General features: G+C 48.1%; 1 protein-coding gene across 2 annotated transcripts in view; it reads left to right on the top strand.

Moving 5' to 3' along the window:
• Positions 1-24,022, top strand: part of LOC139273323 (ribosome-binding protein 1-like) — a 185,316-nt gene that overhangs the window by 61,123 nt on the left and 100,171 nt on the right. For both annotated transcript variants that reach the window (XM_070890104.1, XM_070890103.1), the window contains exons 3-4: positions 13,088-13,245; positions 21,700-21,822. In XM_070890104.1, the coding sequence (XP_070746205.1) occupies positions 13,088-13,245; positions 21,700-21,822 (281 nt within the window). The remainder of the gene's footprint in view (positions 1-13,087; positions 13,246-21,699; positions 21,823-24,022) is intronic.

The following is a 24,022-nucleotide window of genomic DNA, read 5'->3' as shown; positions in this document are numbered from 1 at the left end:
ACATCACCGCTTTTTGTTCATAATCCTGTAGTTTCCTCATCCGCAAGTGACTGTCCATCTCCCTTTTAAAATGATTAATGGAATCTGCTTCCACCACCATTTCAAGTGTTCCAGATCTGAGTGAGAAACATTCTCCTCATCTCCCCTCTCGATCTTTTTCCAATGATTTTGAATCTATGACCTCTAGTTGTTGACCCACTCACCAGAGGGAACAATTTTTCTCTGTTTACTCTCTCAAAAAACCTCCCATCATCTTGAAAACTCTATTTGGTCACCTCTGTACCGATTCTAAAGTCTTTACTGTGGAGCCCAGAATTGCTCACAATATTCTAGCTGAGGCCTAACCAGTGATTTATAAAGTTCTAAAATTATAACAAAATTGTGTGGGTCTGTTTTCTTTGAACACTTTTGTTTGTTAGATACAAAAAATGTCAGTGATGTGGTGGAAAAATTGACTGGGTGGTTGGAGGCAGGCGGTCATGTGATGAAATCTCCAAAAATACGTCCAAACAAGAGTCGGTAACTCTAGACGGAGGCATTTACTTTACTAAATGATCTGTTAATGGCCATTGTGAGCTGGAGAGAAAAATAACCTCTGAGCTTTGGCCCCTGTTGTGAATTGGAGATTGAGCAAGTATTATTTTACTCCTTGCCCTCATTGAGAACACAATGACATTTGCCACTATTACCAGCCCCACTGCCTCCTAAATCAGGCGACAAAGGGGCTGAAATTGCCCAACGCTGGAAACTGAGCGCACCGGCCCTGTTTCAGTCGTTTTTACCGGTGGATAAGAATATAAGGATATGCCATACGGTCCCTCGCGCATGCTCCACCATTTAATAAGATCATGGACTCAGCTCCACTTCCCCGTCCGCTCCCCATAACCCTTTATCCGCTTATCGCTCAAGAAACTGTCTTATTTCTGTCTTAAACTTATTCAACGTCCCAGCTTTCACAGTGCTCCGAGGTAGTGGCCTCTTGAGCGAAATTCCGCTCTTTGGCTTTTTTTCCCGGTGGACCGGAAGTCGATCATAATGGGTGACAGAAGTGGGGTGGTAAGCACACTAGAGGGGCAGAAGATGGGGGGTCAGTGTGGTCGTCGCTGTACTTATCAGTGTAGTGCTGATGATGTCATCATGGCACTGTGTCACCGCGGCTCTCCCCTTCACTTAAAGGGGAGAGCCTCCGCGATTGTTTAAGTTCGGTCCACTGGGCCCACCAGGGAGGGTTTTGGCAGGGTCAGCGGCCTGGCACCCAAGATGGGGCTGCCAAGTTGCCTGTTGGCGGTCTGGCCGAACTTGGGAGCATAATTGTCGGCACGACATGGCAGTCAGCCGACAAAAAAAAAACATGGCAGTGTCAGTAGGCCCCCTCCTTTAATGGTAGCCGCACCACCATTTTATAAGGACTACAGCCTCACTGCACCGCCTGAAAAAAGCTATTGGCACTGCGCGGCGGGAACAAGATTTTTACGGTGGTATTTCGCCATCGGGAAGGGGGCGGAACATCGGCGGTGCACGTTCTTATGACTTACTTAGGCAGCAGCGTAGTGGTGGTGGTGGGGGGTGGGGAGCAGGTCACCGCCAGGATACTGTATAAGCGGAATTTAAAAAATGGCAGCCATTGCACTCCGCAGTATGGCCGCCGCTTTCCGGCGGTAACGGGCCTTAAGGGGAAGGGCAATTTCAGCCCCAAACTCTTAAAAATCATGAGATTTGGTATAGAAATTATGAGTTGCTATTTTTTTCCCGATCTGACCCGACCCCTCAAGACCTTTGCTCCCGGAGAGGCAGTGCATGCGTTCTTCTCAGCGAAATCACTGGCCGGAAAAGGTCATTGAAACTATCGGAAAAATACTTAATGCATCGCATGTCACCATGTTTTTTTTTAATGTCAAAGTCAAACTCTGATGATCCAACGGAAAACTAGGGAGTAAAAGCCAGGCACTTTGCAATATAGGAACACATTGCCACGATCATCATGCCACATCACATGCCTTGTTTAGATTGAATTATATTTAGCAGTAAGTCCTTGGCCATTGCACTTTCCCCTTCAGCTGGTCCTTGACTCCAGTACTTGCCTTGACGGTGTTACAGCTTCTCATCGTGTTCCTTCTGAGCCAGGTACATTTTACCGAATGCTCCACAGCTGATGGGATTGATGATGGCGAAGTCTGCGATGCTGGGAGCTGCTGGCACTTTTATCACCTTCGTATCCCTGTACTGGCCAGCAGTACAAACGTCACCTTTACTCGAACCAAGGGACCATTCCTGCCGCTTCCCGTGGAACACACGGACTGTGTCGCACGAACGCTGATGTACGCCTTGCGACCGGCCACATGTTCACTTTTCAAAACTGTTTTGAAAGTTAGCTCCCAACAGATGACTTGGTGATTCAACAAGATGTTTAACTGAAAGAACGAACTTGCATTTATATCGCATCTTTCACCACCAAAGTGTTTTACAGCTAGTGAAGTACTTTTGGAGTGTAGTCACTGTTGCAATGTAGGGAAACGCGGCAGCTAATTTATGCACAGCAAGCTCCCACACACAACAACCTGACAATTACCAGACAATCTTTTTTTAGCGATATTGTATGAGGGATAAACATTGGCCAGGACACCGGGGATAACTTCCCCCGCTCATGTTCAAAATACTGCCATGGGATATTTTACGTCTACCTGAGACGGTTTAACGTCGCATCCGAAAGACGGCACCTCCGACAGTGCCACACTCCCTCAGCACTGCACTGGAGTGTCAGCCTAGATTTTCGTGCTTGATGTAATCTGCAGTGGGACTTGAACCCACAACCTTTTGACTCAGCGGCGAGAGTGGTACCCACTGAGACAAGAACTAGACTAATGTGTAACATTAATAAAATCATTTTGGGAATGGTTGTGGGTTTTTTTTGTTTTTGTACGAGCTGTCCCCTTTTGTACTGGCGACCAGTTACTGCCCGGCAGCAACCCCTTACCAAACCACGGGGGAAATTGCCCCGCAGGAACACAGCCGGCACTGATCGGTGCCCCCGACAACATCGCGCGGCAGGAAGCGGTCAGTGGCTGGGCGGTGTGGTCACCCATAAAGGGGCCAAGGCGACCGCTGTTTCGGCCGGACCGCCACAACCTCCTCTGGGGTGCCGGCCGAACCCCTCCCTGGTGGTCCAGTGGGCTCCACGTCGGCCCCTGTCGCAGCGACCATCCCCCTTAAGTGAAGGGGAGGAACGTCGCAACTGGTCAGCACGAGAGGCGTGTCCACGTCACGCTGATGTCATCACGGCCCCACTCCCTCGCAAACCCGCCCCTACACTGCCTCAAGCACCGCTCCAAAGCGCTGTTGGGCAGTGACAGAGTTAAAGAGCCCAATTTTCTGGCTCTTCCCTCTGACTCCCGCTGGGTGGTAAATTTCCGGTTATTCACAGTGCCCCTCCCACCTCCCAATTTCCCGCTGAGGGCAATTTCGGCCCCAGTGCCTTCCTGGAAGCTGGAACCCAAACAGCGCTGAGATGAGAGGATACAACAACAACAACGGGCACTTATATAGCACCTTTAGCATTGTAAAACAACCCAAGACCCTTCACAGGAACATAATCAGAGAAAAAATTGACATCGAGCCAAAAGAGGAGACATTAGGGCAGGGTTGTCTTAAATAAATGGTCTGGCGCCCGTGTAAGACAGCGGATACAGGAATGTGTGGAACACGTGCACAACGTGCCAACTTCTCCACCTCTCCAACTCCCTCTCCTCCTTGAACCCTCCTTGAAACACAACTCTTTGACCAAGCTTTTAGTGGCCTCGCCTAATGTCGCTTCCTTCTGATTACGCTGTTGTGAAGCTCCTTGGGATATTTCTCTATGTTCAGGATACTTACAATGATGATGGGCATGATGAAGACGAATTGGAATTTCTACCCAGAGATCTGGAGCTCAGTATGTAGAGGACTGGAGCCATGAATATAATATTCTGTGCCCCCCCCCTCCTTGGAGCATCCAGACCCCCGCCCCCCCAACTGTCTTTATGAAGTAACTTGTGAGTAACTGACATGCCCCCCTCATATCGAAGAATGCCTTTATAAAGGGGAGGAAAGGATAATAGGCAGGACATAGAAAGCTAAGGAGGAGCGTGGACCAAAAGCAGCATCAAAGAGATAAAGATAGGCGGCAGTAACCAGAGGACACGGATTTAAGAGAATTGCCGATTGAACTGGGAGGGGCAGGGGGGAGGCAGATAAGAAGAATTTGTTTTACGCAGTGAGTTGTTATGATCTGGAATGCACTGAAAGGATGGTGGAAGCAGATTCAGTAGTAACTTTCAAAAGTGAATTAAATACTTGAAAAGGAAAAATTTGCAGGGCTATGGGGAAAGAGCGGGGTGTGTGGGGCGTGTGACTTTTCAAAATGCCACCACAGGCATGAAGGGCCGAATGACCTCCTCAGTGCTGTAAGATTTGATGATTTTTAAGAGGCTTTCGAAGGAAGAGAGTGGGGTTGTGAACAAAGTGATTTAGGAAGAGAGTTCAAAGAGCAAGGCGACTAGTGACCGAAAGACGGATTGGGGGAACAGGCGGACTGCATACTGTTTGTTGTGAGCCCGTCTGACCGGTTTGCTGTACCTGGCAGCATGATGATAGGATCACCGTAATACTAAGTAGGTGCAGTCTGGGACTTTGGAAAAAACAGCAAGTAACTGTACAAACACGCAGTGCTGAGAAATGTGCAGTGACCACGCACGCTCTCTATGATTCTGTGGCCTGTAAACACAGAACTTCCTGTCAATATCCATTTGAACCCCTTTTGCATTTTTCTTGCAACACTTGTGGGTGGTCTGGGCATTAATCCCAGATTAGGTCATTTTTCTTTGCTAACACAACCTTTGGTTTAATTAATAACGGGATGATTTTGTTTAAACTGTCTGGCTGTGCATCTGGAACCCAAAGATAGATAACCTCCCTCTAAAAGCACATGATCTTAATTGCATTACAAGTGCTATCTTTCACATAGTAAACTTAAAGAACAAGCAATGTTTAAATGTAGGGGGAAATTGTGTTGTGAACTGCACTTTGGCCTCGGTGTGTGGGGTGCAGGGGAGTTCAATAGTGGGCAGCACACCTGGACAGATCAGGGATGTGGAGACCTTACTGATCTTGTCTTTTTGAGTGTCCTACACGAATCCTATTGGGTAAAGTGCTTTTGACTATCAAGGCCAGCATTCCTCTTGTGTAAATTACTTGGTTTGTCTTGTGTCACCCAAAGCTCGGCTGCCTGTGTCCTAACTCGCACCAAGTCCCGATTGCCCATCATCCTAGGCAGTCCCTCGGAATCGAGGAAGACTTGCTTCCGCTCTAAAAATGAGTCCTTTGGTGACTGAACAGTGCAATACGAGAGCCACCGTCTCTGTCACAGGTGGGACAGATAACCGTTGAGGGAAGGGGTGGGTGGGACTGGTTTGCCGCATGCTCCTTCCACTGCCTGCGCTTGGTTTCTGCATGCTCTCGGCGATGAGACTCGAGGTGCTCAGCGCCCTCCCGGATGCACTTCCTCCACTTAGGGCGGTCTTTGGCCAGGGGCTCCCAGGTGTCGGTGGGGTTGTTGTACTTTATCATCGCCCCTGTGCTCGCCGATCTACATTGGCTCCCGGTTAAGCAACGCCTCGAATTTGAAATTCTCATCCGTGCCTACAAGTCCCTCCATGGCCTCGCCCCTCCCTATCTCCTCCAGCCCCACAACCCCCCGAGATGTCGGCACTCCTCTAATTCTGCCCTCTTGAACAGCCCTGATTATAATCGGTCAACCATTGGTGGCCGTGCTTTCAGCTGCCTGGGCCCCAAGCTCTGGAACTCCCTCCCTAAACCTCTCCATCTCTCTTTTCTCCTTTAAGCTGTTCCTTAAAACCTACCTCTTTCATCTACCGTAATTTCTTATGCGGCTCGGTGTCAAATTGATTTGTTTTGTCTTATAACACGGCTGTGAAGTGCCTTGGGACATTTTACTACGTTAAAGGCGCTATAGAAATACAAGTTGCTGTTGTTGTAGAATCTCTTGCTCTTCCGGCACTTTTCTATCTTGCCCCTCGTTGTGTGCATGAGCCCCTGGGCGGGACTATCACTGTTCAGGCCATCTCCACAGTCTCTCTTGCACAGGAGGGGGGGGGGGGGATAGGATTGGAAAACCCCATGTGCACATTGCTGATTTTTACAGGAGAAATGGAATGCATCCTGTAAAACGCAGCGGCGCAGAGTGGTATCTTCGGAAATAGTCCCCTGTAGATATTCAACACACTCATCTTTGTAACCCTGTCTTTTAATTGGCCGCCTCCTGCTGTGAAGAGGACGGGCTGTTCTTCAGTAGCTGCGGCTCAGTGGGTAGCACTGCTGCCTTGGGAGGCAGAAGGTCGTGGGTTCAAGTCCCACTCCAGGGATTTGACCTCTGAATCTAGACAGACACATCAGTGCAGTGCTGAAGGAGCGCTGCATGGTTGGAGCTGCCACCTTTCGAATGAGACATTAAACTGAGGCCAGGTCTGCTCTCTCCGGTGGGCACAAAAGATCCCATGGCACTGATATGTGAAGAAGAGCAGGGGAGATCTCCCCTGTACCCTGACCAACATTTATCCTTCAACCAACGCCATTTAAAACCGATGCTCTGTTCCTTTGTCTCATCCTGCTGAATTAAAGGCCAATTGTTTAGAGTGTTTACTTAGTAAAGTTTGGATTTGAAATGTCCCCTGTCTGAGCTGGAAAACTAGCTGTTTCAGAAGAGTTGGCAACTCCAGAATGGCCCTAACTTTCAGATTATGAGGTGTGAAAATTAGTTACACAGTCTGTAGTTTAAGCTGTAGGAATACCGAACATTCCTTCCTTTGTGTTGGAAGAAGAATATGGAAGAACGTGAAAGGCTGAAGGGGGAAATCCAAATTTTGAGGGCCCAAAATTTGTGGTGCATTTCTAAGAGGGGGGATTAGGGGAATGCCCCCTGGAAAATTTTGCATTTCTTTAATTTTAAGCACCATTAAACCTCTCAACTGATAGATTTTTTATTTGGATTTTCAACAGACCAATGAGCCATCAATCCCCGCCCCCCGCCCTCCCCCCCCCCCACTCTCCCATACCCAGCCCCAGTTCAGCGAGGTACTCCACTCCCTCCGGACACAGTTCATAAAAAGGCACTGTACATTGTCTCTGTGAAAGGGTGGGGAGTTGGACAATGATTTCTCCCTCAGTCCTCCCACTTCATACTCACAATCTTCTTGCCCCTCTAACCACCTTGGTACTCTTCACCCCACCCCGTTCATGTCACCGCTTTTCCCTCCACCCCCAGTTCATGCCAATACTCTCCCTTCCCACTCCCACTCAGTTAATGCTGGCATTCTCCTCCCTCTCCACCCCAAGTGATGTTTCCCAGCTTCTTCCTTCTTCCCAATTTCTCATCAACCCCACCACAACACAACTCCAAGCTTTTGCTCTCTTCCTTCTCTGTGACCACCCACTGCTTCCCCTCCCTCTCCATGGCCACACACTGCCTCCCCTCCCTCTCCATGGCCACACACTGTCTCCGCTCCTTCTCCATGGCCACACACTGCCTCCCCTCCCTCTCCATGGTCACACACTGCCTCCCCTCCCTCTCCATGGCCACACACTGCCTCCCCTCCCTCTCCATGGCCACACACTGACTCCCCTCCCGCTCCATGGCCACACACTGACTCCCCTCCCGCTCCATGGCCACACACTGACTCCCCTCCCTCTCCATGGCCACACACTGCCTCCCCTCCCTCTCCATGGCCACACACTGCCTCCCCTCCTTCTCCATGGCCACACACTGCCTCCCCTCTCTCTCCATGGCCACACACTGCCTCCCCTCCCTCTCCATGGCCACACACTGCCTCCCCGCCCTCTCCATGGCCACACACTGCCTCCCCTCCTTCTCCATGGCCACACACTGCCTCCCCTCCCTCTCCATGGCCACACACTGCCTCCCCTCCCTCTCCATGGCCACACACTGCCTCCCCTCCCTCTCCATGGCCACACACTGCCTCCCCTCCCTCTCCATGGTCACACACTGCCTCCCCTCCTTCTCCATGGCCACACACTGCCTCCCCTCCCTCTCCATGGCCACACACTGCCTCCCCTCCCTCTCCATGGCCACACACTGCCTCCCCTCCTTCTCCATGGCCACACACTGCCTCCCCTCCCTCTCCATGGCCACACACTGCCTCCCCTCCCTCTCCATGGCCACACACTGCCTCCCCTCCTTCTCCATGGCCACACACTGCCTCCCCTCCCTCTCCATGGCCACACACTGCCTCCCCTCCCTCTCCATGGCCACACACTGCCTCCCCTCCCTCTCCATGGCCACACACTGCCTCCCCTCCCTCTCCATGGCCACACACTGCCTCCCCTCCCTCTCCATGGTCACACACTGCCTCCCCTCCTTCTCCATGGCCACACACTGCCTCCCCTCCCTCTCCATGGCCACACACTGCCTCCCCTCCCTCTCCATGGCCACACACTGCCTCCCCTCCTTCTCCATGGCCACACACTGCCTCCCCTCCCTCTCCATGGCCACACACTGCCTCCCCTCCTTCTCCATGGCCACACACTGCCTCCCCTCCCTCTCCATGGCCACACACTGCCTCCCCTCCCTCTCCATGGCCACACACTGCCTCCCCTCCCTCTCCATGGCCACACACTGCCTCCCCTCCTTCTCCATGGCCACACACTGACTCCCCTCCCTCTCCATGGCCACACACTGCCTCCCCTCCCTCTCCATGGCCACACACTGACTCCCCTCCCTCTCCATGGCCACACACTGCCTCCCCTCCCTCTCCATGGCCACACACTGCCTCCCCTCCCTCTCCATGGCCACACACTGCCTCCCCTCCTTCTCCATGGTCATGCCCTGCCTCCCCTCCCTCTCCATGGCCACACACTGCCTCCTCCCCCCTCTCTGTGGCCATCCGTTTCCTCACTCCTTGTGCGCTTTTTACCTGAGACCTGCTGCTAATGGGAGTGATTCTAGGCTCCGTGTACCTTAGGTGGGAATTCTTTGTGAGAATTCCTGCCCTTATTATACATTTGCTGGCATCACAGGACTCAGATGGGGGCAGACTTGAGGGGCGAGGGGTGACTGGATTGAGCACTGAGGGGTGAGGGGTAACTGGAGTGAGCACCGAGGGGTGAGGGATGACTGGAGTGAGCACTGAGGGGTGAGGGGTGCATCTGACTGTGATATGGAAAATGTAATGAACATTATCTTGGGGAATGTGTTCAAATATTCAAAGTATTCCCAGTTTAATCTATTCTATTAAATTCCCTCACCTGGGCTGATTTACTCTGCTGAATTGAATCTGCTCTCCAACATGTAATAAGAGTTGTGGCCGAGCTCCTGCCAGCTATTCTGTGGGATGGACTGATTTATGTTTCAATTTGGTTTTAGCCTTGTTCCCTTATACATAATAAAATGCTGTGACATTCCGAGAGAATCAATAAATGCACCGGCAGCCACGAGCTTTCATTCTTTCAGACCATAACCTCTGCCCATATAGTTTTCCCTTTCCTCCCTTTTTTTTTTACAACCCCCCCTCCCTTTTTCTCTTTCCCATGGCAGCTGGAGATGATTCCATCATTCACACCCCATCTAGATTCATCTTTTGTTTCTTAACTTGTTCCATTACCATCTCATTTGTGCCCAGTGTCAGCTGTGGCTCAGTAGGTAGCACCCTCGCCTTGGAGTCAGAAGGTTGTGGGTTCAAGTCCCACTTCAGGGACTTGAAATATCTAGGCTGACACTGGAATGCGGTGCTGAGGGAGTGCTGCATTGTTGGAGTTGCCGTCTTTCGGATGAGATGTTAAACCGAGGCCCTGTCTGCTCTCTCAGGTGGACGTAAAAGATCCCAGGGCGCTATTTTGAAGAAGAACAGGGGAGTTATCCCCGGTGTCTTGGCCAATATTTATCCCTCAATTAACGTAACAAAAAAACATTATCTGGTCATTATCACAGTGCTGTGTGTGGGAGCTTGCTGTGCGCAAATTGGCTGCTGCGTTTCCCACATTACAACAGTGACTACACTCCAAAAGTACTTCATTGGCTGTAAAGTGCTTTTAGACGTCTGGTGTTCGTGAAAGACGCTATATAATTGCAAGTCTTTCTTTATCATCCTTTTTGTCTCAAATCTCTCCTGCCTTCCACCCTATCACAGACCTTCCCTTTTGTTTTTTCCTCCCCTCCCCCTTTCAGTGCCCCTGCACCTCCTTAAGAATCTGTTCCACCTCGAACGTTTCCAGTTCTGACGGAGGGTCAGACCTGAAACGTTAACTCTGCTTCCCTCTCCACAGATGCTGCCTGACCCGCTGAGATTTCCAGCATTTTTTGTTTTTATTTCAGATTCCAGCATCCGCAGTATTTTGCTTTTGGTTTAATCTTTTCTACTTCTGATACCGCAGCTCACCTACGCTAATAAGGGAGCCCGTTTGTACAGCGGAACATCTGGCTGACAGGGTACCGAATAAACAAACAACTGCTTAATCAGGACCGGAAGAGCTGAGCAGATCTTCTGGGGATAGAACAACCAAAAAGATGCTAATTATTTTGATCCTGTTTGTACCAGTCAGTTCGGGGGAAGTGTGCAACTTGAGAATTCTGCTCATCGTAGAATGTTAACGTGCAGAAGGAGGCCGTTCGACCCAACGTGCCTGTGCCCACTCCTTCAAAGAGCTTTCCAATTAGTCCCACTCCCCCCGCTCTTTCCTCATAGCTCTGCTATTTTTTTTTCCTTTTCAAGTATATATTCAATTCCCTTTTGAAAGTTACGATTGAGTCTGCTTCCGCCAGTCTTTCAGGCACTAAGTGACGGGTAAAACGTGTAAAAAGTAAAAAGAAAGACATTAATTTATATAGCACCTTTCACAACCTCGGCATCTAAAGTGCTTTACAGCCAATGAAGTACTTTTGAAGTGTAATTACTGTTGTAATGGAGAAAACACGGCAGCCAATTTGCGCACAGCAAGCTCCCACAAATGACCAGATAATCTGTTGCCAACTGAGCCACAGCCAACACATAGAAAATATAAAATATCATAGTCCCAGTGTGTTTTGTATTGTAGGTACTTGGGGCTGGGACTGGTTCATAGCCTGTTTCAGGGCACTATTGTGCAATGCACATTGGTATGGGCAATAGTGTTGGGTCTCAATGTCACAGTGTAGCTTTCTTGTGACGGATGCTTACCAGATGTGGGTATGTATAAAATAGTGCCACATTCTGTTAGTGAAGTCTACCTGCAACACGCTCCTTAAAATCGACCTCTTTGACCAAGCTTTTGGTCACCTCTGCTAATATCTCCTTGTGTGGCTCGGTGACAAATTATTCTCTGATTACGCTCCTGCGAAGCACCTTGGGACGTTTTACTAAGTTAAAGGTGCTACATAAATACAAGATGTTTTACCTATACACAGCGGGGTGGTTTGCAGTGCCAAACCGTTACCACTTGCATGCTGCCAAGGGCTTGGTCTAGGTTCAGCCACCTAAGGACTCATTTTAAGAGTGGAAGCAAGTCTTCCTCGATTCCGAGGGACTGCCTATGATGCTGATGGGTCTAGGTTGCTTTGCCAAGTATTGTATACAGTGCGATACAGGCTCAGTTACTGATTGGCGGTTTTGCCTTGGATTTGAAATGTTTCCAGTGCCTGGGTGAAATATAGTTTCTTCTTCTATACTTTGAAGTTTCGCTGTACAGGCTCAATAAATGGCGATAACAAACATTGCATAAATCTCAACTCAGCAAAGGGTGACCGTTGCTCTGGCCTGAGGGGTCAGCATTGGTGTGAGCCATATTTTTGCCTCTTAGAATCATAGAAATTTATGGCACAGAAGGAGGCCATTCGGCCCATTGTGTCTATAAACATTTGGAATGTAACGCTTGCATTGATGTAACATATACCCTGAATTTGACTTCACTATATAACAGCTAAATATAAAATCCCAAACATGCTTGGGGAGATTGTACAGACACTGATGACCTCTGACTCAAAAGGTCGTGGGTTCGAGCCCCACTCCAAGCCCTACATTTCAGTGCAGTACTGAGGGAGGGCTGCACTGGCGGAGGGGCCGTCTTTCGGATGAAAAGTTAAACCATCTGCCTTTTGGGATAGGCAGTTTTTTATCGAAGAGCACAGAATTCTCCAAGTGTCCCGGCCAACATTATCCCTCAACTAACAGCAACAAAGCAGATGGTGTTGCTGCGTACTAATTGGTTCTACACTTGCCTACACTTCAAAAGTAATTCATTGATGCACAATGCTTTGGGATGTTCTGATGGTGCGAAAGGTGCTATATCTTTCTTTCTTTCTGGTCCCTCGCCCAAGTGGCCTTTCTTCATGGCAGTGAGCGAGTGGCTATTTTCCGATTATAGCCCAGGCTGATCTTGTCGGATGCCCGCTTCCAGAAGAGTCGCTGAATCAACATTGCCTGATTTGACATCTCCGTAACCGAGGAGCACTGAGCCCAGTTGCAGCTGTGATCAGCACAGGACCTGGCACCTCCCTGGTCTGTACTGTTGATCTGCTCACCAGGTGCACTCACTCATCCTTTGGGGCTCCTGATCCAGCCTACTGTAATGTACGCTCGCAGGTTTGTAGAGCTGTTGAGTTGTGAGTGGCTTAGCCAGTCACGTGATGTTCACAAGACTCAATGAAACCTCAGCCAGTTGGGTTCAGGGGATCCACGATGAGGTATGTAGTTGTGAGCCTGGTGGATGAACTGGTAATGCGTAGTGTGATTGTTAAATCTTTGCTAATAAACCAACTAGTTCTTAATAGCAATGTGTTGCTATGAATTCTTAAGCAAAGAACCCATGAAGTAAATGCATTACAGCTACATATGGAGAGCAGCATATGTTCTTGCTTTAGGTGCCTCTGATTGCACGCAGGTGGAGATATACGTCCATCGTGTAGTAACACATTTGCAAGTCAGTTTGTAGAACACCTTTGCTTACAATATCAATGCCGAAATGTGTGGTTGAATGTTTGGTAAGAGAATGACTCACAATCCTGCTATGCTCAGTGTTTTAACCGCGGATTGTTGTTCCACTTTCTCAGTAACGGTTCCTGCTGACTCTTTGGATGGGCCCCTCTACATTCCCTACAAGACCCTGCTTTCCACGGTCAGCAGCATGGATTTCAGCGAGGGCGAGGTCCAACGACTCATCGAAATCCTGATGGATAAGGCTGGCATTGTGCAGGACACCTGGCATACGGTAGGCTACCAGTTCTGTTCGTGCCAAGCATTGCATTGACTGTTGATGTGGCCTCGTTCTCATTGTGTTGACGGGAGGGAGTCACGAAAGCAAAGCTGTCGTATGGCTTACCGTGGTACTTGGCCATGTAGAGCCAGGAAGGCTTAATTGTGATTCACAAGAACATAAGAAATAGGAGCAGGAGTAGGCCATTTGGCCCCTCGAGCCTACTCTGCCATTTAATAAGATCATGGCTGAACTGATCTTGGGCTCAGCTCCACTTCCCTGCCTGCTCCCCATAAGTCTTCACTCCCTTATCGCTCTCAAATCTGTCTATTTCCACCTTAAATATATTCAATGACCCAGCCTTCACAGCTCTCTGGGGCAGAGAATTCCACAGATTTACAACCCTCTGAGAGGATAAATTCCTCCTTATCTCAGTTCTAAATGGGTGGCCCCTTATTCTGAAACTATGCCCCCTAGCTCTAGACTCCCCCATGAGGGGAAACATCCTCTCTGCATCTACCCTGTCGAGCCCCCTCAGAATCTTATGTTTCAATAAGATCACCTCTCATTCTCCTACACTCCAGTGAGTATAGGCCCAACCTGCTCAACCTATCTTCATACGACAACCCCTTCCTCTCAGGATTCCTGATCTGTTCTGAATTAACTGACTCCAGTTGGGGTAATGGTATGGGTGCTTCAATTGACTTTCTTGGGGTAGGGAGGGAGAAAAGCAACCGCAATTTCCAATCCTGACCACTGTCAACTATCTCTGGCTGGGAAATGCATTTATGTCTGTATGGGATTGTTCTCCTTAGAGCAGATGAGGTTAAGGGGAGATTAATGGAGGCATTCCAAATTATGAAGTGTTTTGATAGAGTAAATAAGGAGAAACTGTTTCCAATGGCAGGAGAGTGGGTAACCAGATTTAAGGTAATTGACAAAAGAACCAGAGGGGCCTTGAGAATTTTTTTTTACATAGCAAGTTGTTGTGATCTGGAATACACTGCCTGAAAGGGGGGTGGAAGTAGATTCAATCGTAACTTTCGAAAGGGAATTTGATAGGAAACATTTGCAGAGCTATGGGGAAAAAATGGAGAGAGTGGGACTAATTGGATAGCTCTTTCAAAGAGCCGGAACAGACATGATGGGCCAAATGGCCTCCTCCTCCAGTGCTGTATGATTTTGTTGTATGTAGCTGTCAGGGGAAGCAGGAACTTGGCCCATGACGCACTTTGTGGTGAATTAGTCTGTAACACTAATTATCCAGGTTGACTCGTGATGACTTGGGGGCAAGGTACAGGGTGAATACCATACTGTACCCCAACATGAATCACCATCAGAAGAAGAGGGGATTTGGGGAAGAGAAATGGGGAAAATAGATCCTTGGAGCAGTACTCATCAGCACAAAACTCTGGAAGGGCCATCAAAATACAAATGGAGAAGCCTGGTGGGAAAGGACCAAGGTGTGGCAGAGACCATTGAAGAGATTTTAACAGAATAAAATTGTAGTGTCTGCTCTCCCGCCAAGCTCAGAAGGAGTTTGTTGAATTCATTGAGTGTTTGGGGGTGTGTGCAGGGGAGGAAGCAGTGTTCTTACCTTGACAATACTGGTGCGGTCAATGAACTTTTTTTTGGCTTTGTATCCATGTCATAGAATCATAGAAATTGACAGCATGGAAGGAGGCCATTTCAGTCCATCATGTCCGCGTCAACCAACCAAGAGCTATCCAGTCTAATCCCACTTTCCAGCTCTTGGTCCATAGCCCTGTAGGTTACTGCACTTCAAATGCGCATCCAAGTACTTTTTTAATGTGGTGAGGGCTTTTGCCTCAGCTCCCTTTCAGGCAGTGAGTTCCAGACCCACACAACCCTCTGAGTGAAAAAATTCCCTTCAAATCCCCTCTAAACCTCCTGCCAATTACTTTAAATCTATGCCCCCTGCTTGTTAACTCCTCTAGAAACATAGAAACATAGAAAATAGGTGCAGGAGCAGGCCATTCAGCCCTTCTAGCCTGCACCGCCATTCAATGAGTTCATGGCTGAACATGAAACTTCAGTACCCCCTTCCTGCTTTCTCGCCATAACCCTTGATCCCCCGAGTAGTAAGGACTTCATCTAACTCCCTTTTGAATATATTTAGTGAATTGGCCTCAACTACTTTCTGTGGTAGAGAATTCCACAGGTTCACCACTCTCTGGGTGAAGAAGTTTCTCCTCATCTCGGTCCTAAATGGCTTACCCCTTATCCTCAGACTGTGACCCCTGGTTCTGGACTTCCCCAACATTGGGAACATTCTTTCTGCATCTAACCTGTCTAAACCCGTCAGAATTTTAAACGTTTCTATGAGGTCCCCTCTCATTCTTCTGAACTCCAGTGAATACAAGCCCAGTTGATCCAATCTTTCTTGATAGGTCAGTCCCGCCATCCCGGGAATCAGTCTGGTGAACCTTCGCTGCACTCCCTCAATAGCAAGAATGTCCTTCCTCAAGTTAGGAGACCAAAACTGTACACAATACTCCAGGTGTGGCCTCACCAAGGCCCTGTACAACTGTAGCAACACCTCCCTGCCCCTGTATTCAAATCCCATCGCTATGAAGGCCAACATGCCATTTGCTTTCTTAACCGCCTGCTGTACCTGCATGCTAACCTTCAATGACTGATGTACCATGACACCCAGGTCTCGTTGCACCTTCCCTTTTCCTAATCTGTCACCATTCAGATAATAGTCTGTCTCTCTGTTTTTACCACCAAAGTGGATAACCTCACATTTATCCACATTATACTTCATCTGCCATGCATTTGCCCACTCACCTAACCTATCCAAGTCACTCTGCAGCCTAATAGCATCCTCCTCGCAGCTCACACTGCCACCCAACTTAGTATCATCCGCAAATTTGGAGATACTGCATTTAATCCCCTCGTCTAAATCATTAATGTACAATGTAAACAGCTGGGGCCCCAGCACAGAACCTTGCGGCACTCCACTAGTCACTGCCTGCCATTCTGAAAAGTACCCGTTTACTCCTACTCTTTGCTTCCTGTCTGACAACCAGTTCTCAATCCACGTCAGCACACTACCCCCAATCCCATGTGCTTTAACTTTGCACATTAATCTCTTGTGTGGGACCTTGTCGAAAGCCTTCTGAAAGTCCAAATATACCACATCAACTGGTTCTCCTTTGTCCACTTTACTGGAAACATCCTCAAAAAATTCCAGAAGATTTGTCAAGCATGATTTCCCTTTCACAAATCCATGCTGACTTGGACCTATCATGTCACCATTTTCCAGATGCACTGCTATGACATCCTTAATAATTGATTCCATCATTTTACCCACTACTGAGGTCAGGCTGACCGGTCTATAATTCCCTGTTTTCTCTCTCCCTCCTTTTTTAAAAAGTGGGGTTACATTGGCTACCCTCCACTCCATAGGAACTGATCCAGAGTCAATGGAATGTTGGAAAATGACTGTCAATGCATCCGCTATTTCCAAGGCCACCTCCTTAAGTACTCTAGGATGCAGTCCATCAGGCCCTGGGGATTTATCGGCCTTCAATCCCATCAATTTCCCCAACACAATTTCCCGACTAATAATGATTTCCTTCAGTTCCCCCTCCTTACTAGACCCTCTGACCCCTTTTATATCCGGAAGGTTGTTTGTATCCTCCTTAGTGAATACCGAACCAAAGTACTTGTTCAATTGGTTTGCCATTTCTTTGTTCCCCGTTATGACTTCCCCTGATTCTGACTGCAGGGGACCTACGTTTGTCTTCACCAACCTTTTTCTCTTTACATACCTATAGAAACTTTTGCAATCCGCCTTAATGTTCCCTGCAAGCTTCTTCTCGTACTCCATTTTCCCTGCCCTAATCAAGCCCTTTGTCCTCCTCTGCTGAGTTCTAAATTTCTCCCAGTCCCCAGGTTCGCTGCTATTTCTGGCCAATTTGTATGCCACTTCCTTGGCTTTAATACTATCCCTGATTTCCCTTGATAGCCACGGTTGAGCCACCTTCCCTTTTTTATTTTTACGCCAGACAGGAATGTACAATTGTTGTAATTCATCCATGCGGTCTCTAAATGTCTGCCATTGCCCATCCACAGTCAACCCCCTAAGTATCATTCGCCAATCTATCCTAGCCAATTCACGCCTCATACCTTCAAAGTTACCCTTCTTTAAGTTCTGGACCATGGTCTCTGAAATTACTGTTTCATTCTCCATCCTAATGCAGAATTCCACCATATTATGGTCACTCTTCCCCAAGGGGCCTCGCACAATGAGATTGCTAATTAATCCTCTCTCATTACACAACACCCAGTCTAAGATGGCCTCCCCCCTAGTTGGTTCCTCAACATATTGGTCTAGAAAACCATCCCTTATGCACTCCAGGAAATCCTCCTCCACCGGAATGCTTCCAGTTTGGCTAGCCCAATCTATGTGCATATTAAAGTCACCCATTATAACTGCTACACCTTTATTGCATGCACCCCTAATTTCCTGTTTGATGCCCTCCCCAACATCCCTATTACTGTTTGGAGGTCTGTACACAACTCCTACTAACGTTTTTTGCCCTTTGGTGTTCTGCAGCTCTACCCATATAGATTCCACATCATCCAAGCTAATGTCTTTCCTAACTATTGCATTAATCTCCTCTTTAACCAGCAATGCTACCCCACCTCCTTTTCCTTTTATTCTATCCTTCCTGAATGTTGAATACCCCTGAATGTTGAGTTCCCAGCCCTGATCATCCTGGAGCCACGTCTCCGTAATCCCAATCACATCATATTTGTTAACATCTATTTGCACAATTAATTCATCCACCTTATTGCGGATACTCCTTGCATTAAGACACAAAGCCTACTAAGGGAAATAGGTCCTTCCTATCCATTCTATGTAGGCCCTTCATAATTTTATGCCCCTCAATAAGGTCTCCCCTCAGGCTCCTCTGCTCCAAAGAAAACAACCTCCGCCTATCCAGTCTTTCCTCATAGCTAAAATTCTCCAGTCCAGGCAACTGCCCCTTGGGTGGAACAGGATCTCGTTCCTCCTGTCTACCACCTGCTCCAGGGTATCCAAGGCAGCATCGGAGAAAATGGATGTCCTGTCTGGACCTCTTTAGCCATCTTCTATAGGCTAAGCCTCCCCCACGATTATAACTCCCGGGTTTTCGGGAGCATGGAGTGCCACTCGGCACAGGCAGCTGGGGGCCCCATGAGTATCGATGGCATAATTCAGGTACGTTCACACATTTACCTTATGAAGGCATTGTACACTTTGAGTGCATGAAGCCTGAGGGTGGAGTGCTTCGATGGGCTTTCTGGCATCTCTGTTTACAATATACATAGATGACCTAGAAGAGGGGACAGAGTGTAGTGCAACAAAATTTGCAGATGACACTAAGATTAGTGGGAAAGCGGGTTGTGTAGAGGACTCAGAGAGGCTGCAAGGAGATTTGGATAGGTTAAGCGAATGGGCTAAGGTTTGGCAGATGGAATACAATGTCGGAAAGTGTGAGGTCATCCACCTTGGGGAAAAAAAACAGTAAAAGGGAATATTATTTGAATGGGGAGAAATGACAACATGCTGTGGTGCAGAGGGACCTGGGGGTCCTTGTGCATGAATCCCAAAAAGTTAGTTTGCAGGTGCAGCAGGTAATCAGGAAGGCGAATGGAATGTTGGCCTTCATTGCGAGAGGGATGGAGTACAAAAGCAGGGAGGTCCTGCTGCAACTGTACAGGGTATTGGTGAGGCCGCACCTGGAGTACTGCGTGCAGTTTTGGTCACCTTACTTAAGGAAGGATATACTAGCTTTGGAGGGGGTACAGAGATGATTCACTAGGCTGATTCCAGAAATGAGGGGGTTACCTTATGATGATAGATTGAGTAGACTGGGTCTTTACTCGTTGGAGTTCAGAAGGATGAGGGGTGATCTTACAGAAACATTTAAAATCATGAAAGGGATAGACAAGATAGAGGCAGAGAGGTTGTTTCCACTGGTAGGGGAGACTAGAACTAGGGGGCACAGCCTCAAAATACGGAGGAGCCAATTTAAAACCGAGTTGAGAAAGAATTTCTTCTCCCAGAGGGTTGTGAACCTGTGAAATTCTCTGCCCAAGGAAGCAGTTGAGGCTAGCTCATTGAATGTTTTCAAGTCAAAGATAGATAGATTTTTAACCAATAAGGAATTAAGGGTTACAGGGAGAGGGCGGGTAAGTGGAGCTGAGTCCACGACCAGATCAGCCATGATCTTATTGAATGGCGGAGCAGGCTCGAGGGGCTAGATGGCCTACTCCTGTTCCTAATTCTTATGTTCTTATGTTCTGTGTTTCTAAGGATTGATCATAGTCATTATAGATGAATTGCTCCAATATCAGCAAGTGATAGGAATCAGTGGAAAATGTAAGGTGGATTATTTTTTAAAGAAATCCTTGCATTTATATAGCGCTTTTCGCGACCTCAGGCTGTCATAAAGCACTTCGCAACCAAATGAAGTACTTTTGAAGTAATGTTGGAAATGCAGCAGCCAATTTGCACACAGCAAGCTCCCACAAACAGCAATGTGATGAATGACCAGATAATCGGTTTTTAGTGATGTTGGTTGAGGGATAGATATATTTCCAGGACACCGGGGATAACTCCCCTGCTCTTCTTCGAAAAAGTGCCATGGAATCTTTTACGTCCAGCTGAGCGGGTAGACGGGTCCTCGGTTTAACGTATCATCGGAAAGACGGCACCACTGACACTGCGGCATTCCTTCAGTACTGCACTCGAGTGTCAGTCTGGATTATGTACTTAAATCTCTAGAGTGGGACTTGAATCCACGACCTTCTGACTCAGAGGTGAGATTGCTACCCACTGTGCCACGGCACACACCTATGTGATACCCAAACGGATAAAAGTTCTAAGCCTATACTTAATAATAACATACGTAGTACCTTCCAACGAGAGGCAGACTTTTACTTGTTTTGTATCTCTACGTCTCACCTGGTGTTTTGTGTCTGGAGGAGGATGCGGTTGGAGAGTTCTCGTCCTAGACTTCCACCAGTGTCCCCCCACTCCCTTGGCCAACTGCTAGGAATTATGCGACAGTGACTTGGAGATGCCACCTCCATCCGCCCTTCCAAGGAGAAATGCCCCCTCCTGGTCCCTCGCCGTCCACCAGGGGAATCATCGGGCCTTCTACCACTACTGCCAGCCATCTCCTGGCAAGCCCCGAGAGATCAGGACCACGTCGAGGAAGCAGTTGGAATCGGAGAGACATTCAGGTGGAAAGAACACGTTGGTACCAAATTCCTTTGTTTAACCTACATGTTTTATTTAATGGACTAAGGACAGAGGAATTTGGATGGAATGTGTTACCATTCCTAATGTTGCACAGTGGGATTACAGCCTCACCTCGCACCTTACCTCTAGATTTTTGGATATTAGAGGAATCAAGGGATATGGAGATCGGGTGGGAAAGTGGAGTTGAGGTAGAAGATCAGTCATGATCTTATTGAATGGCGGAGCAGGCTCGAGGGGCCGAATGGCCTACTCCTGCTCCTATTTCTTATGTTCTTATCATTTATAGAGGGGCAGACAACCCCTTTGGATCCCCGGTTTACTGCTGTGTCGGGGTGGAGAACTGGGGGCGGGGTGGGGGCTTTCTGTAGCCGGTATTTGTATTCTTCAATTCCTGTGGGGGAAAATTGTAGCATTTTGAGAATCGGTTACCCTAGCAACATTATATAAACACTGCCTCAAATTGCAGTGTAAATCAAACTGCATCAAAGCTCTGCTGACTGTAACCCCTCCCCGCCCCTACCCCGATGAGGTACCCTTGAGTTTTGCACCCACTTATACCAGAGTCAGATGTGTCAATCAGCAGAACTTCCATCCTGTGTCTTTTTGCTGACACTGGTGGGACGTTGGCACTGGGGGAAGGACTTTTCAGCGCCCAGAAGCAGGAGATCTGGTTGGATATTGTACTCCGTACTGAGGGAGAACTGCACTGTCAGAGGTGCCATCTTTCGGGTGAGACTTTAACTCGAGGCCCTGTCCGCCCTCTCAGGTGGACATAAAAGATCCCATGATGGCACTATTTCAAAGAAATTTCAAAGTGGTGTTATCCTCAGTGCCCTGGGGCCAATATTTGCCCCTCAACCAACATCACTAAAACAGATTGCCTGGTCATTATCATTTTACTAATTTTGGGAGCTTGCTGTGCGTAAATTAGCTGCCGTGTTTCCTACATTACAACAGTGACTACACTCCAAAAAAGTACTTCATTGGCTGTGAAGTGCTTTGGTACATCCTGATTCCGTGAAAGATGTCATATAAATTGCAAGTTCATTTCTTTCTTCTCTTGACCGTGATCTGTTTTATTTTCCCTCCGGGTTCGGTCAGGATATGTCGGACAAGATTGAAGAGTTTAACGTGCTGTGTGTTTGCACTATCTGTCTCGCTAGTTCATCATTGTTTGTGATTTATAGGCTACTCAGAAAGGCGACCCGGTAACAGCACTGAAACGGCAACTGGACGAGAAAGAGAAACAGCTTGTGGCGGAACAAGAGGACTCCAGCGCAGCCAGAAATAAGCTTCGGGAAGTCAACAAGGTATGGTGTGGGCTGCTGAAGGATTCGCTGCATTCTCGCATTTTATAGATAGTCTAGTCCATTCCTCAAATCTCTCAAAAGGCTATTCACTCCAATCTAGAAATGTTTATTGTGAGTCAGACTGGCTTTGAATTTGCCTTTTATTTAAACTTACTTTTAAATTTAAAAAAAATTTCCATCGAATGATAAAGGCACCAAGAAAACTGTTTACATAGATCAAGTAAGCAAACGTTGTCAGAACCTCGCACACCCATCTAACCAAATACATTGGCAGCTGTAAATCTACAACTTGCTTTTCTCCCTTCACAGCTCTTTCTATCCTGTTAATTCTGTTTTTTTTCTCCTCCTTTTACTCTGCTGTCTCATTTCCCCTTTTACTTCGGCTTTTAGGATTTCGGGGCATTAATGTCTGCAGGGCGGTCCTGATACCGCCTGGAAACAGTTTGCGCCTCAGTCAGCAAAATTGGGCAGCTGGGACCTGAGTGTAGGGGGAGCACTAGTGGAGATGTTGCACATCTCGCTCAGGGAGCTCGGCCGGCTGAGCAAGCGAAAATCCCAAGCTAAAGAGCCGGCCTGGAGGTGCTCTCAGAGAGGTCTGGGAGAAAAAAAAACCTGAAAAAACCCCACCAAAAACATTCCCAATACATAGCCCAGGCCACCGCAACATAAATCGCAAAAAAAGTAAAAGAAAAAGCAATCGTACTTCCCTGAGGTGGACATTACTTACCCTACTGCAGCCGCTACAGGTCAGACCACCCGATTTCACAGGCGGTCCCAGCAGGGGACCGCTACGGGTCAGACGGGAGTCAAAAATCGAGTTGGTGTCGCAACCAGGGGCGTTTCACACCGGCTCGCCTCTTCTGGGTGGTAACGCTCCGTGTCCCGTCGAAACCAGCCTTAGAAATCCCGGCTAGCCGCCAGCCCAGAACAGCTCACTGCCGCCCGTCCAGGGTGAAAACAGAGGAAACCAGGAGCAGAAAATACAGCCCTGAGCTTTCACTTGCTCTCCTCTCACCTCCCTAACCGTCCCCCCCTGCCACCCCCCCCCCCTCACTCTCTCTCTCTCTCCTTCATTTTTGTTTCTCTGTTAATACTTCTCAGTTCCCCCTTTTCTCCTCTTCTCCACTCCTTCCTCTCTCTCTCTCTCTTTCTCTCTCTGCCTCTGCCTCTCCTGGTTATCCCTGCAGGACGCAGATGTTTATCATCTGTTTTTACCGCTGCTTGAGTCCTGCTCCTATTTCATGATACATTAACAAGAATTTTCTGAGAGAGGGGTGTTACAGCATTCTTTACAAGTGTATTTGCTCCCATCAAATCGGCACAAAATCGTTGCTTTGATCAGCGGTCGTTATATTCTACAAAACAAGAACAATTAAAACTTTCCCAGTCTCCAGGCAGGAAAGGGGGCAAGAGCTGAGGGTTGAAACAACAGTAACTACTTGTATTTATATAGCGCCTTTAACATAGTAAAATATCCCAAGGCACTTCGCAGGAGTGTTTTAAGACAAAACAAATACATTTGAAATTGAGCCACATAAGAAATTAGCGCAGATGACCAAAAGCTTGGTCAAAGAGATAGGTTTTAAGGAGCGTCTTAAAGGAAGAAAGAGAGGTAGAGAGGCAGAGAGGTTTAGGGAGGGAGTTCCAGAGCTTGGGGCCCAGGCAGCAGAAGGCACGGCCACCAGTTGAGCAGTTATAATCAGGGATGCTCAAGAGGGCAGAATTTGAGGAGCGCAGACATCTTGGGGGAATTGTGGGGATGGAGGAGATTACAGAGATGGGGTGGGGTGCGGGGGAGTGGGGGGGTGGGGGGGGCGGTGTGGCGAGACCATGGAGGGATTTGTAAACAAGGATGAGAATTTTGAAATCGAGGCGTTGCTTAACCGGGAGCCAAAGTAGGTCAGCGAGCACAGGGGTGATGGGTGAGTGGGACTTGGTATGAGTTAGGACATGGGCTGCCAAGTTTTGGATGACCTCAAGTTTACATAGGATAGAATGTAGGCGGCCAGCCAGGAGTGCGTTGGAATAATCAAGTCTAGAAGTAACAAAGGCATGGATGAGGGCTTCAGCAGCAGATGAGCTGAGGCAGGGGTGGAGATGTGGGATGTTACGGAGGTGGAAATAGGCGGTCTTAGTTTTGCTGCGGATATATGGTTGAAAGCTCAATTCAGGATCAAATATGACACCAAGGTTACGATCA

The sequence above is a fragment of the Pristiophorus japonicus genome, chromosome 9, assembly GCF_044704955.1.
Source record: "Pristiophorus japonicus isolate sPriJap1 chromosome 9, sPriJap1.hap1, whole genome shotgun sequence".
Taxonomy (NCBI): domain Eukaryota; kingdom Metazoa; phylum Chordata; class Chondrichthyes; family Pristiophoridae; genus Pristiophorus; species Pristiophorus japonicus.
This window is presented reverse-complemented; position numbering and strand designations above follow the sequence as displayed.